The sequence below is a fragment of the Seriola dumerili genome, unplaced genomic scaffold (assembly GCF_002260705.1).
Source record: "Seriola dumerili isolate Sdu_G_001 unplaced genomic scaffold, Sdu_1.0 BDQW01000149.1, whole genome shotgun sequence".
NCBI lineage: Eukaryota > Metazoa > Chordata > Actinopteri > Carangiformes > Carangidae > Seriola > Seriola dumerili.
In genome coordinates this window covers 10,136,967-10,154,748 of record NW_019174404.1, presented here as the reverse complement: position 1 = coordinate 10,154,748, position 17,782 = coordinate 10,136,967, and the positions used below count along the sequence as shown (strand labels likewise).

Sequence of the window (17,782 nt, the reverse complement as noted above, 5' to 3'; positions counted from 1 at the left end):
GTTACTGCCGAGCGTTTAGATCTTGGACTTAGACTTCATTTAAGTACTCAATACTTGCGGTCTCATATCCAACTGCAGTTTTATAGCAATAAATTGTTTGTTCACAAATAAGTTAATCGAGACTTAAATATATTAAAATAAAGCTAAACATCAAAATCCTCGTCTCAAGGGTAGTGTTAATATCAACAATTTACACAATAATGGCAAATTATAAAGAAACAATTAAGTTCTTAAATGTCATTGAAGGACCCACCCAACTGCTCTCCAGCCCATGTATGTATTGAAATATTTTTAAGGCTTAGGCATACTTACCAACTCAGTTTATGCAAGTGAAAATGGGAAACAAATAACTAACCTAAATTGCCCTCTTCTTATTCCCTTTAAATAGACAATTTCACAGCAGTTGCTAGAAATGACATAATAGAGAAAGAAAAGTGTAATTAATATTCAGCTTAGTTCTGTCTGTTTCAAGGCCCCAGAGTTGTACGTATCACATTTATGGCTTCCTGAACTAAGTCATTATATCCTACACATTTTATTCCTGCCTTGACTAGAAATGTCTGATCTGAGTAGTCTATTAAATTTTATTATTACATTATAATAATAAGAGGGCATATGGGTCTGTAAAAACCGGATATAACATCACTGTAAATTCCTCTTTGTAGGCCTTTGTCATTTAAAAAGAATATCAAATTTATCCCTTTCCTGTTGTTAGAGATTGAAATGAAAACAGCATTTTAACCAATAAGATTAACAATTCCTCACATTACATGAAGAGGAATTTAAAATCACTGAAAGTATCTCAAAAGTAGGTAGTTTGAAAGACAGACCTGTCACTAGTCAACCAAATACCAGCCAATGAACAGAATAGCATTTACACCTCATGAGGATTTTATCCAAAGAGTAGGACACAGATAGAAATCAAAAACTTTATTACAAAAATAAGTTACACTCACCTCCATTTTACAGTATAAAACAATTTATTTGCAGGAATGCAAAAAACGTTGTTGGCCACCAACAATAGTTTAAAACTGCTAACATCTTTTTTTCAAAAGGTGGTTGTTATGATTTTATTGAGGGAGTTAACTGTATAGAAAACTGGGATTGACAAGCACAGTTTCCTTTTTGCTATACCTGGAAATAGAAATCATTCACTGCAGTATCCCTTCTACCACTATGTGACCATGATCCCTCACCAAATCATAGCAGCTAACGTTAGGCACACATGCTCACTGGCTGGGCAATATGGCAATTCAGTCATCGATCAAGATAAACTCGAAAGATCTTCTATATAGTTGCTGTCTTGGGAGCTGGGAAGGGATCATTTAAGATTAACATGATCTTACATGATGGATTGGATTAGGTTGTTTAACATTATTCTGAAGTTGTTTGAAAATGTATTGTTATCAATATAAAAACAAACCCACTGGAATAATACAGTGGCACAAAAGGGACACTGCAGGGCTTTATTTTTGTTTTTTATTTTTTTGTTTTTTTTGTTTTTTTAAATCAAAGGCAGTTGGATGCCTGTGATGTTGAAGCCTTTACAAAAGTAACATTTTATCCGAAAAACTATACAACCAGTAACTACATACTCTGAAGAAGCAAGGCGGCTAATTCAGTTCAAAATAGGATAAAAGCAGGGCTTGTTCAGACTCATCATATGAGATTGTTTTGCATGCCCAGTTTGACTGTTTGCAGTGTCAGAGCTGCAGCTAAAATGACTATATTACATTAAGTACATCGTTTTTGCGCTGCAGCTCTTGTGCATATTTTGTATGAAAACAAGCCCTGCTTTCATCAATATAGTTTCCCTATTTACAGTACAGGCCGGGTAGTTTAGTCCTCTGTACTGAGGTAGTCAACCAACCCTTTAAAGACAAGTTCTGAAAAGAACCACTTTCCTGGAATGCCTGACTTATCCATGCCAGGTGGGTACACCCTAAAAACCTGCAAATGTTCTCTTTCAAACATCCAGATCAAACGATTAAGATTTACATGGATATTCCGACAATAAAAATTGCGATTAGCACAAAAATATACAATAGCATCAAGCTCCTTTGAGCCACTTCAAACCTAAGAACTTAAAAAAGTGCAAATTCTTCAATAATTATTTTAAAAATGGCATGTTCAGGGACAGGGAAGGGGTAGATTGTAAGGGCAATACATAGAGCCCTGTATATCAGGGCTGGATACAGGGACTCGGGGCAAAGAGGCTGTGGCGAGTATTCAGAATCCTCCGGTCATCTTTTTAAGGTGGCAGTTTCAGAAAAAAAAGAAAATAAAAACATGGGGGAAGGGGTGATGCTTCTTCTGTAAGGCTGGAATATCATTGGACCTTTTTGTCGTGCTCTTTTTTGTTTCAACATCCATTGCAGCTTACGGTGTTAACCCCACACATCAAGTCAGTATCCACTGTGACAGGTCAGGACCGCCCTCGGCCTCGTTTCCCTGCTGGACCAACGAGAGGAAAGATATAATTAGTATAACAAACCCATGTTGCATGCATTCCCTATCAATCAGCAAACTGACAAATTAATGAAATTCCACAAAATTCATACTGAAGTCAGCATTCTCCCACAAGGGTGGGACTCAGCTGGCCTCCTTAAAAATACAGTATGTTATGAATGACCTTTGTCTGCTGGCAGCAACAAGCTGACTGGCTGCTCTGAAAGATGACACCTGTCAGGGATTAGTTATGAGGCCAATAAGCAGGTGTAACTTTTTAAATTTAAAAGCAAGGTGTGTGTATTTTTTACAGCCTTCTCATTAGTAACATCATTTCAAGACAATCAATACCTTCATCATGTGAGGTCATCCTCAATATTTCCCCAACTAAAGCTGCTTTCACTTTCAAATTTACTGCAGCCCTCCCAAACATGTCATTCTTGTGAACTTTGTTCTCCGATGACTGACCCTTGGCATCGGAAATATACTGGCACCAAGACTGAGCTCAGTTGGTCATTTTTCAGGACTTCTAAAAATCCCTGACACAAAATGAAGTCAGCCACGTAGCAACTTCTTTCGGTAATGAACAGTAATTTTGTGGAACAGCAAAGTCAAGCTTTATTAGTCACCACTGTGTGACTAATGTGATCTTACTCACTTTGAAACTAACAGTTTCTCGCTGTGAAAAATGTCATTTACCTCTGCTTGTTCCAGGGCCTCCTCGCTGGGAGAAGCCGAGCCGGCCCCTTGGTGTGACGGAGCCGCGGCCTCTGGTCTGACTGGCACCGCCACGGACTCCCCCCCTCGCTCCTCGTCCTCTCCCAGACCCCTGGAAGTCCTCATAGCCATAGTACGGGTCATCATAGCCACCCCGGTAGTTGTGGTAATCGTATCCATAGTAATCGTAATAGTCTTCATAGCCATAATAATCAGGAGGGTAAGAATAACCTCCACGCCCGCCTCGGCCTCTGCCTCTTGTGGGTGGTGGCATGTGGGGAGGCCCGTAGTAATAGTATTCATCATACCTGAAAAAGGATACACGGGCTCAACATAAATATGGCTTCTTGCTTTATATCAACATTTAAATTTGGTAACTGGTTGCATTGTTTCCTCTTACATTTGTGTTTTAGCGGCTTGTCTCTGGGCTTTGCGCTCTTTCCTCTTCTGGTCAGGGGGCTTGGCGAAGACGATTTCAATGTGCTCTCCTTCGAGGTCTTTGCCATTGAGATCAGCCAGAGCCTGTGAAATTAAAGACAAGATTCTATGATGAATCTAACTGCAATGACAAGTTTAACTACAAGATAGGATGGTCTTCTGTGTCATTATATAGACGGTTTTTCCCCCATACCTTCACAGCACCATCTCTTTCCTCGAAGTGGATGAAGGCATAGTCTTTCAATTTTTTGACCCGCTCCAACTTTCCAAACTGACTAAAGGCCTTTTCAAGTATCTCCTCTGTAACAGTGCTCGCTAAGTTCCTCACAAACAGCACCTTGACCTGGGAAACGATAAACAAGGTTTAGCTTTCTTACAGAAAACAGAATATGTACAACACAAATTTTGGCCACATACACACTTCTCGACTGCGCCTCACCTTGGCCATGACCTCTGGGTCAGGGTCCTCGATAGGATCTGCCCATTCCACGGTGACCACATTTCCCCACACCTTCACCTTGCCGCTCATCAGCCGGCGACGGGCCTGAGCTGCTGTCTTGTGGTCTTCATACTCCAGGAAGCAAAAGCCTCTATTCTTCTTCTTGTCATCTGGCTGGTGGTACAATATGACATCATTTAGACCCTCTGTAGAAAACAGAAACAGGAGAGGGGTGGGGGAAAAAAGAGCAGGTGGTTAAGTGGCTTTAATTAATATAAAAATCACTTTTACAAGATGACTTACCAACAAACTAGTAACAGCAAATCTGCCATTAGAATCAGTCACAAATACAGAATACAGTAAGATAACATCATTTAAGATAAAAGCTGTAGAGTTTAAATAAAAAACTAATGATCAAAATTGTTTCATTTTTTCGGTAAAGCAGACATACAGAGAAATTACGACTTAACATTGGATGTTAAAAAAAAAAAGAAAAAAAAAAAAAAGAGGAAAAAGTTATAGGTTTTCCTGTCACTCTGACATACCTAACCATTAGACCAAAAAAACTGTATTTGCTATGTTTAGTGTCCAGTCAGATCTTAGCGGTAAACCATCATAGTAACATGAGTCACTCCAGCACAGTAATGAGGTCATCATTTGGACACAACCAAGAAAAAAAACATAAAAATCTTTACTGTCAAAGCTTCACCCACTGATTCTTGCATTACAAATTGTGAATGCAGAGTGAATCTAATCTAAATAGTAGGTTATGAAGCTGTTGAACAAATCAAAGAAATGAAAGGATGGCAATGACCCACCTGTAACTTTTGCAAATTCTTCAACAATCTGCTCTTTTGTTTTACTCTTGGGGATGGAGCCAACAAACAGTCTATTATTGGCCACAGAGATGCACACGCCGATATGTTTACCCGGTCGAATTTCATTGTTGTTGCACTGCGGAAGGATGGAGGATCGTTTAAGTAAGGGACAAAAAAGGCAGGAGAGTCTACAGACTGGAGCCTATGCCAACTTGATGTGCTTGCCATTTCACATCTATGTCCACTATTAAGACATATTTCATATAGCTCTATATGTATTAAATGCTATTAGCACATTGTATGTTACAAAAGTTACTTTGGTCTCTTGTTCAAAAATATACTGCCTTGTGGTTTGACTAACAACTACATCAGACCAGCTCTCTTTCTGGTCACAACTGCAGTAGAGCCAACGTACCAATTTGACAGCCTGCTGTGCAGCTTCTTTAGTGCAGAAAGTGACAAAGGCGTAGCCTCTGTTCAGGCCACTGAGAGGATCCATCATCAGGCGCAGGTCCCAGATGGGGCCAGCTTTCTCAAACAGCGGAACCAGCTCATCCTCAAAAAGGTCTCTGGGGATTTTGCCTACAAATATCTGCCAGGTTGAGAGGAAAGATTATGGTGTATGAGAGAAACTCTTTAGTCTGAAATGTAAGGTGAAAACAAGAGATGGATGGCATTTTGGTAAAAGGTATCCAGTCAGCTCTTAGCGGTAAACTATCAGTGTAACCATTGTTACTACAGAAGATATTTAAGTTTCATCATTTGGACACCATCATCCATAAAGGATTTAGAACCAACTTAACATAGCAAGTAAAAAAAAAAAAAAAAAGGACTATTCTTACAGTGTTATTAAACGGTCTAACGTGAGTTTTGTACCTCTGTACCGATGGTGGGCTGTGCCCCTGAGTGGGCAGACTCTGGTGGTGGCCCTCCATACTTCCTCTGGCCTGTTGTCACATCAAGTGTGTAGCCAGTCCTCTCCAGCAAAGCCTGACCATCGGAAAACATGGCAAATTAAAAAAGTATATTGTTTATCGAACAGTCATATATGCCATATATTCAAACGACATCTTGGTTATAGAGTTAACATGTATTTCTGCATTTAAAGACACTGCATCAGTGTTCATGCGTCCCAAGCATTAAATCAGTTTCAACATAATATTTAAATGTAGTATCAGTTCTCACTTTGATTTTGGCTTCATCTGGTCCTTTATTGGTGTCTGACACTTTGGTCCCTTGTTTCTCTCTCTGTCTGTACGTCTTCATCACGCCACAAAGAAAGGCACTTTTGTTCTGAAACGGAAAAAACTTACTATTAAACAATAAAATGGAAAAATGTCATCATCATTAGGGCAACTTCTGATTATCTGTTCAACACAAAAAGAATAAGCTGTTACGTAAGACAGCGAGAGTCTATCTTGTAGACAAGACCCATGACAACTAAAAGCTATTGCGCAATCACCGTTCAACTGCATAATGCTGTTGTACATCACACTGAACAGAGGAAAATCACCCACTTTGTGTTAAGGCATCAGAAGTGAACTAAACAACACACCAACAGTTTGACATGCATACCTGAACATGTGAGAGGTCGCTGTCCTTGAATTGCAAGAGGACTTGCAGAGCACCTTCCTCGTTGAATTCTTTCAGAGCCTCAATCGCTCGATCATCTAAGTCACTGTGTGACACCAAACCTGGAGGAAGCGGGACAACACAGAGAGAGAAATGATGAGTAACACACAAGAAAGGCAAAGTTTTCCTATCTGCTTTGTCATTCAAGGACAGAAATTACAGTACAACTCAGGGGATAAAAGAAAATGATTTACATGTGAGCTATTTTGCATAACAAATATCTTAGTGTAATGTGTAATGGGTAAATAATAATACAATTAGAAGAGTGGGACCATCTTAATCTAATGGAGCTGTATTCAGTAGTCAGGCTGCACTTCACCCTCCAACCAGCACGTTTTTGCAGAACTAATCACAACAGATGTGACAGTGCAACTTGATATGCCAGTGCCCCTCTATACTGTGACTGGGAGTTTCTAATGAGCCGGTCTGCATTCTCCTCTGTGGAGGGGCCGTCACCTGTCCCAGGCAGCCACACACCAGACAGCTGCTGCCATTGTTTCTGCCTCAGTTCCATCTGGCTGAAAAGGCCAGACCAGTACTTTTCTAGATCTGACCGACCAAACAAGTCCTAAAATGACCCCCAAAATGTTGTCACTGCAGCTAACCCCAGTAAAAACTTGTAAAAACCTGACCAAAGCAACTGATAAACCTATAACTTACATCATACTTAGACCCATTCATCCTTCTGCAATAATTTTATGGGATGTGAGGAAATTTTATAGAAATGAATGGAGTGATTGGACAGGCTCACCAAGACACTCCGAGAACAATTCATTCACTGTGACACCAGTTATCATGCAACCATGTTGGGAATGCAAATGCTGCAATCATGTACACATTTTCACACCAGTAATGTGTAAATTAATATTTTGTAGCACTGCAGTACCCATTTTGGTAGGAAACCACAAAAAGTTGCTTCAGGATCCCAATTCCCCCATTCAAAAATGTGATAAAATGACAGTACATGCAAGAAATTGATAAACATAAAAATTTGCATATTTGAATATGCAAGTATATTCATTGTGCCTTACCTGCTATGTAAATTTCATCTAGTTTTTCAGCAACTTTCTGTGGTAAACCAGCTTCTAATAAAGTCTGGAAGTGCTCAGAATGGGTAACTGCAGCAGAGGTGTCCATTGGTTCTTCTGGACCATTTCCATTAATATGTTCTGTGGCCATGTCTCCAGAAATCTGTGTAAATGCAATGAGCCAAATTAATCCTGGGTCAAGGGCAAGACTTGGGATGTGTTCAGGAGAGTGCAAAGTGTCAGACATGTCAGAAAATCATTTTTTTTTTAACTCAAAAAATGTCACATTATTAAGAACAAATTATCAAAAAATAGGGAATGTTGCAGTGTGCAAAACATGTTATCATGGTTATACGGTCCTTTACAGTCTAGAGACTTTTCACTATCCTGACTTAACACTTGCAGCTCTCAGCTTGCTTGAGGTAGAAGCCCAGAAACCTGCATATAGGCAGTTGACACAGATGTTTGAACATTGCGCGCAAGACAGACAATGCACATACCCAATCCCCCACAGAAATCAATCAAATGACATCTTATAAGAACAGTGAAAATACCGGGTTTGTGTCCATGTGGCACTATTTTCCATTCTGGTTTGGTCTGGGTTCAGAAGTTTGTGCAAATGGAGCCAAGTTCACTTGCTAACGCCTGTATCTCAGCCCTCTTGATCACTGCTGGTGCAGAAGCCTTGTTTGCTTTGGTCTCTAAATTACATGTTAGCTTACCTTCTCACTGCTGACTTCAGCAGAGGCTAGATAGCTGATACACGTGCTCCATCTGAGAGTGAGCCCCGATTTCCGGTGGCTGACCAGTGAGCAAGTATTCGCCCTTTAGCATTTTGTTTATTGACACTTTGACAGCAAAGACTGTGCCAGTAACGTATATACTCCAGCCATTACGTTAATGACAAACCCAACAGTTACTTCTGTTTGTTTGTAATGATAAATAGTGAGGCAATAGCTCGTGCAGAGTAGCAATCTAACTCCTCTCTGGTCACATTACTGCATCCGGCAACGCTGGACTCAGCAAAACGTGGATGACAAACTTATGTTTTGGCCTAACGTTAACTCAGCTAACATTACCCTTTGCTAATATTAGCTAAAAGATATCATGCAACTGATACCGCGTAGTGCCTACAAATCAATCACATTATATCGGTAAGCACGTGCTTTCTCTTTGGTTAAAACATTTGTACAATGTGAAAAGTACCTATTAAACCTTCGTACTAATCATCCTTCAATTTCAATCTGTAATGTTAACAATTTTTTGGGAATTAATTATTTTATCCGACGTTTATGACAACGTTAGATTTAGCGGGGAGGGACCGACTCGCACACGTTGAGGCTAGCTAGCTAGCGGGCTAGTTTGCACAGCTAATGTTAAAGCAGCCAAGCTAACTAGGGATCTTCATCGGGACAATAACATGACGCGCTAGTATGCATTTTCTATGAATGCATCTGTGTTTACTATTTTAGTTGGCAAGAAGAATGTCAGCTACTGCAGCGGTAACACCGGATCGTTAATTCTTGCTAAGATAACTGGCTTTTGTCAGCTAGCTTCTGTTAGCATACAATGACAATGAGCATGTCAATTCCACGATCTGTCAAAATAGGCTAGCTTAAGCTAGCATGCTAATTAGAACGGAATTTCAGTGAGGCCATTGTTATATCGTCATTTGTCGGTAGCGATTTCACCAATTGACAAAGTACGACTTTTAAATCTAATTAGATTCATCGAGGCCTTGGAAGCTAGAGGTTTAGCCTGCTAGATGCGTGGTTTGTCAACGTGCCGCCACATAGGAAGAGTCCATTTTCAAAAAGCCGGTCTGGAGAAGTCGTTCCCAACCACCACCAGTTTCCACATTGTTTGAAACAGCACCGCACGATTCAGAGTTTTTAGCAAACAATTAAGCAATTATCACGTGACCAATTAGAAGCATTCGCCCTACCTGCCGCTGGCTCACCAACGTGTATGGTGTTGATTATTTAGGAAGATAAATGTGATATTTAAAAGACAGAAAAAGTGTAAAACTCCCGGCACTGGTCCGGCTTCAGTCATTCACTCTTGATGATGTAAAATGGCTGCCACGTTCACGCCTCGAGTTTTGTCTCGTCGATGGGGTTTCTTGGACAGCCCTGCACGGGCTTGCCTTGTATGCATTTTACAGTAGAGCAGCAGGTCACCCACTGCATCCATCACCATTACTGACGATGAGTAGTTTCACCACAACTGCACTGTTTATGTGACGGATACAAGTGTTAGCTAACAGAATGACGAAAAGCATAGTTACAGAAACCAATCAGACTATAAACCAGGGTTGAACTTATACAAAAGTAAAAATAATGAAATAAAACAAGGAATTATTACGATTAGAGAAAGTATAATTAATAATGCTCTAATATTGAAATACACCCACTAATAAATCATCATAACTACAACAACAACAACAATAATAATAATAATAACACATCTTGACGATGGTTGGTATTCTTAAATGTTAAGAAATGCCAGTCCATATGTGTTTAAATTTATTTCTGCATATGTTGGACGTTATGAGGCCAGCACTTGTACTGTATAAATGTGTACAGTATACAGAAGCAGACTGCTTGACTGGGGGTAGTGAGGTAGGTCCCATTTTTCACCACACCGTGTCACTCTTCTCATGGATTTCACACGTTCATCTGCTACATGAACAAAAGAATATGTCAAGCTTATGTGTGTTTGTATTGAAAATGATCATCTGCTCAGTTCAACATATAGATGGGGATCAAGGGTTTACATTACTGAAGAGCTTTTTTATTTATGTTGTGCAAAAGTACATAACAATTAAAAAAAAGATTTTGTAAAAGATTCTCTGCAGCATTATGAAGAAAGAACAGTTAGATTTCTCATCATGCATGTAATACAAATTGGATCTGATTTTTTTTTATGCTTGTGTGTGTTGCAGAAAATCTATATTAAAATACTCTTGCAAATAACATTGTGAACATAGCTGTTTGTTGCATGACTTTCTATCAATAACATTGTGTACAATGTTATTTGTTGTCATTATGATAGGTTGTCAGTTGTAAAAACTCAACTTGATGGTATCTTTTTAAATTTTAATTTCTGGGTTCACATATTTGGACCATCAACATGCATGCATACGGTGTTGATCCTTGACAATTATTTGCCATATAGTTACTTTGCTATGACAATACAATGCAGTATATGAGACTGGGATTGGGTTATCTGCTATTTTCATCACAACTAGAGTGAATCATGGGCTTCAAGTTTGGCTCATGGCTGAAGTAATAAAACTTTAACAGGTAAGTGACTCCAACAACCCCTGCAGTTATAGAGCATTAACAGCTGGATGATGATGGCTGGAAGAGCTTGAGGAATAACTTACACAGGTGTTGAAGAACAGAGCTACAGAATGATTTCCTCTGGAGTTTGGCACATTTTCTCAATCAATAAATATGTTGTGTTGCAAGGTGTTTCACAAAAACAGGTAACTTACTTTATAAACACAGTTACATTTAAAACAGAACTATTTTAAAAATGTAACAGGGCAGTAAATTATTACAGAGAGAAATCTTGAGAAGAGAATAAATCAAATACTTTCAAATTTCAGCCCTACAGGTGGAATTCATAATAATGTCTATTCTGGATTTATGGGACAACAAGACGTTTACTACTCATGCCTCTAAGGACTCTTCAGAGAAAATACCATAAACAGGCAGATATTCTTTTGTAAGAAATATGTTTTAAAAGTAAATACTTTTGCATTCAGCTCTAAAACTAATAGACAGTAGGTTCCAAAACTGTAAAAGAGGTCCTCTGCAGGGGTTTGGGTATAAGCCAAAATTCTGTCTGGAGGAAACCTTATTTTGCCAGAAAAGTCAACTAAAGGTCCAGTTTGTAAAGTCAGCATTATATTCACAGAGGTACAGTTTCTTAGATATAAATAAGAACAAAATGGATCTAATGACAATAGCACTGTTCATTGTGCCAAAAACCTTATTTCAAGGGATAATGATTATGTAGCCCCTCAGGTGGAAAGGCATTTAGGTTTTAATTGGTAACCAAGAAAATGTTGAGTATGAGAAGTGAACATTGTGTTTATTGACATCAAATTACCTCTTTAACCCAGACTAAATATAGTATTCCATATGAAACTGATATAGTGGTAGGTCTTTGCTTTTTGTTGTTTGTTTGCTTTTTTTTATTTCCTTAATGTTTACCATCTTAGATATGCATGCTTATGAAAACATCAATGCTTTATGGTTTGACAGTGAATGTTTTTTTTGTTGGTGTTATATGTGAAAGAGCGTTGATGACCAGCAAAGCCAACATTTTGTGGCTCCAGATCATACTATTGAAGGCCGTAATTATTACTACATTACAGATCTCTCATGCCACCATGTGGAGAGAGTGTCTCTGTGTGTCCTTATCAATCAAATGGCTCCTGAACGCTTTAGCAGAACCTCTGTTCTCCACTTTCAGTCTTGTGTATTACTTTTTGAAATGCTCCAGTCTTATAGCCTATGCCTAAGATACAAGAGGATAAATGTATGTCTGTTTGCATGATGACAAATCTGCTAAATTGTTACACTGCATATCCCGTTATATTGATGCTGATGGAAAATCTTTGTATTTGCAGTAAATAAGATAAATATAATTTAAGGATTTCAATGTTTGGCAACGACATTTGACTGTGATCAACTCTGGTCCTTTTGTTTTATTTTAGTTGGTTATGTTATACCGGAGTTGGGTTCCTTCAATACAGATGACCATAGCAGTATAACTGATAAACTGGTGAAGTATGGAATTGTTACACTGGGGCCAAAATGTGACATTTTAAAATTTGGGAGGCAAGCACACATTGCTTCTGGTTAGTTTGTTGCAAAACATACACTTTCTCAGGGAAATGAAATCCTGTGCTCATTTTTACCAACAATAAGGAAAACCACCCGTGTGATGTGACTTCCATGTGCTGCTTTGTCTCAGCCAGTGTTGTGGGCCAGCCTTCAGTTTTGCTGTATTGAGCTGGGAATGAGCCTGGACTTGATGGGTTTCATACTCATTTTCAATCATCATTCTCTTTACTGCTTCAGTGATTATTAGAGCCATTAGCTTCACAAGCAAGAAAATTACAAATCTCAGCTAACTACTTCATTTGCTCTCAGGTGTCACTGACTTGTCTGTGGCCTTCTCAGTGATGCCATAGAGAGCACCTTGGCTTTGAGTTGTGCAGAGCCCGGCTGACTATACACATGACCTGCTAACCTCACTATGTCTCCCTGGCTCTATCCTCTGCAGCAACAGTGACTGTTTTGACACCAGAGCCCCTGAGAATATATCGGACTTGTGTTTCATTGAGCATGACCACCACAGCATTTGCTCTACACCTGGGGCTTAACATCCCTGTGGTGCTTATCCTCACCCTGTCAGATCAATACAAGGAGAGAGCCTAGGAAACAGGCAGCATCAAGAGAATACATCGCAAGTCTGCCTCCACTACTTATGAATCTGAACATCTGGCCTTGCTGATGTACCTGCATAACTTAAAAAACACAGAAACACGTTTTGTTTTATGTTCAAGAGGCTGAACTGCTGTCACCTTAATGCACACCAGCACTCCATTCAGGATGATTTCAAGCCATTATTTTAGTTTTGTATTGTGTGAGAAACCGAGAAAAAAAAGTATGATAAGATTTTAAAAAGCTGTGATCTTTAGAGATTTGATTGTAACTCATTTTTATCAGCTGGTGTTTGAGATTATATTTTATGCTCAAAAATGTATTTTTCATTAAGCATAAACATGCATATGTGCTCAAATAAGAGTGTGACCATTACATTTGATTGACAGAACATTTTATTCAGTTGCAATAAAATGACATGTGGCATACAGCCAGAGCAATAATAATCAGCAGGAATTAAATTAGTACCACTTATTGTTTTAAGACAAAGTTATAATTTTGGGAAAAGTGATACAAATGCTATGACATAAGCCGAGGAAAAGAAACAACCTCTTGACATCTCTGTGATTTAACATGTCGTCCTCCACACTTATTGAATTACGAGTCTTAGGCCAAGGATTTATCACCAGCACAACCAAGGACGCAGGACATGGGAACATAAGTAAACACACAGATGAAATACAAAATAAATTCATATTCATCCTTGACATTTCAGATGCTAGAGGCGGACAGATGGATACTCCTTCACAGCTTTTAAGTATCCTTCCATTTATACACAGCTTCCTCCAATCATCCATCCTGTAGTTTTTAAGGTGCCACTGCACTGAAACAATGAGTTTTGCCTCAATATTTAATATAAAATTGAGGATAAAAAGACTACACACCCCAAAAATAGTCTGATACTGGGAACCAATATGCATGTTAAGACAGTAATTGCATTAATATATGTACAGTATCCAACATTAAACTGCATGTACAGAGCAATGTAAGGCAGCACATGGTGATTACTTCTATTATCATTTAATCTGCAGATTATTTTATCACTTTCATTTAGAGAATGAAATATCAAAAACTAGTGACATAATGTACATCAAACCTTCTCAGAATCCCAGGTGACATCTTCAGATATCTTGTTTTAGTCCAAAACCCAAATATATTCAATGTACAATGATATATGATAAACAGATTAAAAAGATTTGATGTCAGGGTTTGTTTTTTTTTGTATTAAGTTAAATTTAACTCAAGGACGCTCTCATGTTGTTTATTTTATTAATTTTTCCAGGAAGCAGCCACTCAGTGTATTGGAAGATGAGAACCTTCACAACTGAGGACGTCAATGAAAATTTAATTTTCACCTATTTTATTAGATTTCGCAGAATGTTTTGGTTGTAATGAATGTATGTTTGAAAAGGGAAGGAAAATACAGATCTAATCCCCAAGGAGAAAGATATAAAACCTTGTCCTCTTTGTTGAATGTTAGAAAAACATTTAAATTATTTAAAAATGTAGCATGCTATTTTTTGGAAGACTGAATAGACAAGTGGATGCATGAACTGTTTCAATGTGGCTAAGACTCCATAGAGTGATGACATAACTTTAAAAAGTGATATTTCTGCTTTACACTTTTAAAATGTTTATGCTTTTCTTAATTCAGGAACATAACTCAACTCACATGCTGCCTGTACAAATGTTCAAACTGCAGTTAACCAAAATGACCAAGAAAATCCTAAACTAATGACCCCTCCCGTGCTGTGACATGACAATTAATAACAACCCTCAGTTACCAAGTAACAAAAACCCGGGGATTACATGTATCATCCATAGTCAGGATGGAAGGATGGTGGAAGTATGTTTTGACTTTCCACGGTTTGTTCTTATCATTTTTGTGCTATGAAGGGATTATGAAGAAGGTAGCAAAGAGGCCAGTGAGTCAGTGAGATCACTGATAAGGTCGGTAGGTTTTCACCTAATCCAGGAAGTTGCCCGGGAACACTGGTATAAAATGAGATGGACTGAAGCAGAAGTCCGCGATATAAAGGGGTCCTGTACGGAGGCACAATGAAGGGGACACTTTCTCTCAACATGGTAATACTCTAATAATCTTGATCTATGATTTACTCATTGATAAAGTTTTGATTCAATAGATTTTCAACTTCTTTTGTCTCTAGGTAACTGCTGCAACCACAATGGGCTCAGTGAAAACAGCTGGACTGTCTCTCCTTCTGTTGTCTTTTTGTCTTTACATAGCTGATTCTTACCCCAACATTGACTCATCAAACAGTAAGATTGATTTATAATATTTGCCTCTCTCAAACGAATCTTATCATTTATGATTGAGGCATCCCATTGTTAATACTGGTATTATAAATCAATAAATTAGCACAATCTGCCTGTAATGATCTCTATTCTCCACGACTCTACACTGTGAGTTTCATCTCATGTCTCAAATGTTAATGAATGTCGTAAACTGTCCATGACTCATAGCTTATGATTTTGCTTGTGAAACCACTATCATCTTTCTCCAGTGGGCTGTGAGGAATGCACGCTGAGAAAGAACAGTCTTTTCCCCAACGTCTACCAGTGCATGGGCTGCTGCTTCTCCAGAGCGTACCCGACACCCCTCAAGGCCATGAAGACTATGAACAACCCAAAGAACATCACGTCCGAGGCAACGTGCTGTGTGGCAAAGCACAGCTACAAGGTACAGGTGCAAAAAACACCAAAAACACTCATTAAACTTTGTGCCTATTTACTAATAGGTTACAGTAGATGGAAATTGAGTCTTGCAGAGACTCTCGTGGTCACCTAATGGTAAAGCAGCATATGTGTATCCTGTAATTGCCACAACCCTGGTTTAAATCTGGCCAGTGTTTCTTGTCTATCAATAATATTGCTATCAATGAAGGAAAAATGGCACAAACATCACAAATCATTCGCTCCCATGATCTGCAGATGAAATTTTCATTTTGTAAATAACCTTTAATATAGTTGTTAAAGTTTTTAATTAACTGGCTAATTTTAATTTTTATACATCTATAGTTCTCAGGTTTTGACTTATGTTCAGTTTAGTTTTATGATATGTCAGTGAATATGTTGAAGTTAGGCCAGCAGTGGTGGAAAGTAACCTAGTACTATAAAATTTTACTCCACCAAAATCCAGAGGAAAATATACTGTTTTTACTTCACTGCTTTAATCCGACAGCTGTAGTTAGTTACTTTTCAAATTAAGATTTTACATTTAAAAAAAAACATCTGTTCTTTTCCTCCACCACTGTAGGTCACAATGAAGTTTGGTTTTAATTTAGTTTGCAGTTTGTTTCAACTCTGGTTTCTGTTAAAATATGTTAAGAAGTGCAAACGCTTCGACCCCTCATGCTGCTAAACACAGCATCTCATCATACACATACATGCTGCAGCAGACTGATGTGACAAACTGTTAGTATTCACTTCTTCCTCCTCATGTGTTGCTCTTTCAGACAGAGGTGGCCGGCATAATAGTGAAAAACCACACAGACTGCCACTGCAGCACCTGCTATTTTCACAAGATATGACCGATGAGAACTGGAAACCATTCTGCAGCGCTCAGCGTGGCAACAAGTTGTGTTGCTTTTAATATGCACAAGCTCTTCTCTGTTTTAATATGTATGTTCTTGAGTTGGCAGATAATATTTTTTGTAGAAATTCTGTGTCTGTGATGTGTAATTAGCTTATTTTGTGTATGATTAACTGTAGATTGAAAAGCAATTAAAATATGCATATATATTGCATTTTCATTCTTACATTAAAATCCATGCATTATTGTGTGTGTGTGTGTGTGTGTGTATGTGTGTGTGTGTGTTGGGGTGAGTATGCATTGAGAGCCGTTTCTGGAGTGTGCAAATCATTTCTTGTGAGTTGTTAACAACAACACTAACAACAAGAAAGTGAAAATAGACCTTTTGGAATTGGGAACCAAAATATATGTCAAGAAATTAATTAATAACAACTAATTCAGATTGAAGCCAATATGGATGAAAAAGTCTATAAATTGCTCACAAAAAAATGGAGATATGAACATCTGCAATTTCATAACTAAGCAAAAAAAATTAGTGATATGATTGAAAGCTCCTGAACAGCTCCGGAAATTTAAATGATTCTGAAATGAAACGTGGATTTCTAGCTTTTGTGTTTGATGTGCATATGTGGAGAAGGGAAGTAATTTAGCATCATATACTGTGGCACACATCATATACAGGACATATGCCAGTCAATATTTCAGAAACACAAATATAACACATTTGCTTCACTTACCGAGCAACATGCTGAGTTACATGTTGCCTTTTAGCTCAGGCCCGGGGTTTTTCAGATGACTGGCCCCTCTTTGTGAACATCTGCCCTGCTGAAGTGTCAGTGAGCAAGTCACACTGAATCAGGGCTGTCGTGAAGATGACCCCGCACTCCGACCACCCTGAAGGGACAAGAAAGACAGTGAACATTTTGCCATGTGAACATTCGTGGAAATAGAATAGACTCTGGTGCCCGCTGAGGTTCATGTGATGATGCTCACTGTCTGGAGGTCACAGCTTACCCTGCAGCATCATGGCATGGACTGTGCAGCACTGGGGTGGTCAGGGGAACCCAGACACCCAGTCATCCTGAGATTACCTGGTTAGCAAATGTATCACATCCAGCCTGTGTGGAGTGTGATTTTGTGGCACTGTAAGGTCATGGATGCTTTGTTGACATCAGGGTGGATGGGGGGGGGGGGGGTGCGTGGGGGTATGTGGAGCACACTGTGTGCTCTCCCATCCCCCCCACCCA

The 17,782-nt window shown here is 38.8% G+C and overlaps 2 protein-coding genes across 3 annotated transcripts; one reads left to right on the top strand and one right to left on the bottom strand.

Moving 5' to 3' along the window:
- Positions 1 to 915: 915 nt before the first annotated feature.
- On the bottom strand, positions 916 to 9,579 carry LOC111225452 (heterogeneous nuclear ribonucleoprotein Q-like). Of its 2 annotated transcripts, none has more exons than XM_022750336.1 (12): positions 9,466 to 9,579; positions 7,524 to 7,683; positions 6,436 to 6,554; positions 6,046 to 6,153; positions 5,737 to 5,850; positions 5,276 to 5,452; positions 4,861 to 4,996; positions 4,043 to 4,248; positions 3,797 to 3,946; positions 3,566 to 3,687; positions 3,148 to 3,473; positions 916 to 2,454 (listed from the first exon to the last, which is right to left on the bottom strand). In XM_022750336.1, exons 2-12 carry the CDS (start codon positions 7,669 to 7,671, stop codon positions 2,426 to 2,428), a joined length of 1,635 nt encoding a protein of 544 aa, XP_022606057.1. In that variant the 5' UTR covers positions 7,672 to 7,683; positions 9,466 to 9,579; the 3' UTR covers positions 916 to 2,425. The 2 variants fall into 2 exon arrangements, with proteins under 2 accessions (XP_022606057.1, XP_022606058.1); XM_022750337.1 differs by having other exon boundaries at positions 916 to 2,451.
- A 5,461-nt stretch (positions 9,580 to 15,040) lies between these two features.
- Positions 15,041 to 16,749, top strand: cga (glycoprotein hormones, alpha polypeptide). The gene is made up of 4 exons (XM_022750353.1): positions 15,041 to 15,067; positions 15,151 to 15,262; positions 15,508 to 15,683; positions 16,459 to 16,749. Exons 1-4 carry the CDS (start codon positions 15,041 to 15,043, stop codon positions 16,531 to 16,533), a joined length of 390 nt encoding a protein of 129 aa, XP_022606074.1. The 3' UTR covers positions 16,534 to 16,749.
- The last annotated feature ends 1,033 nt before the right edge of the window (positions 16,750 to 17,782 follow it).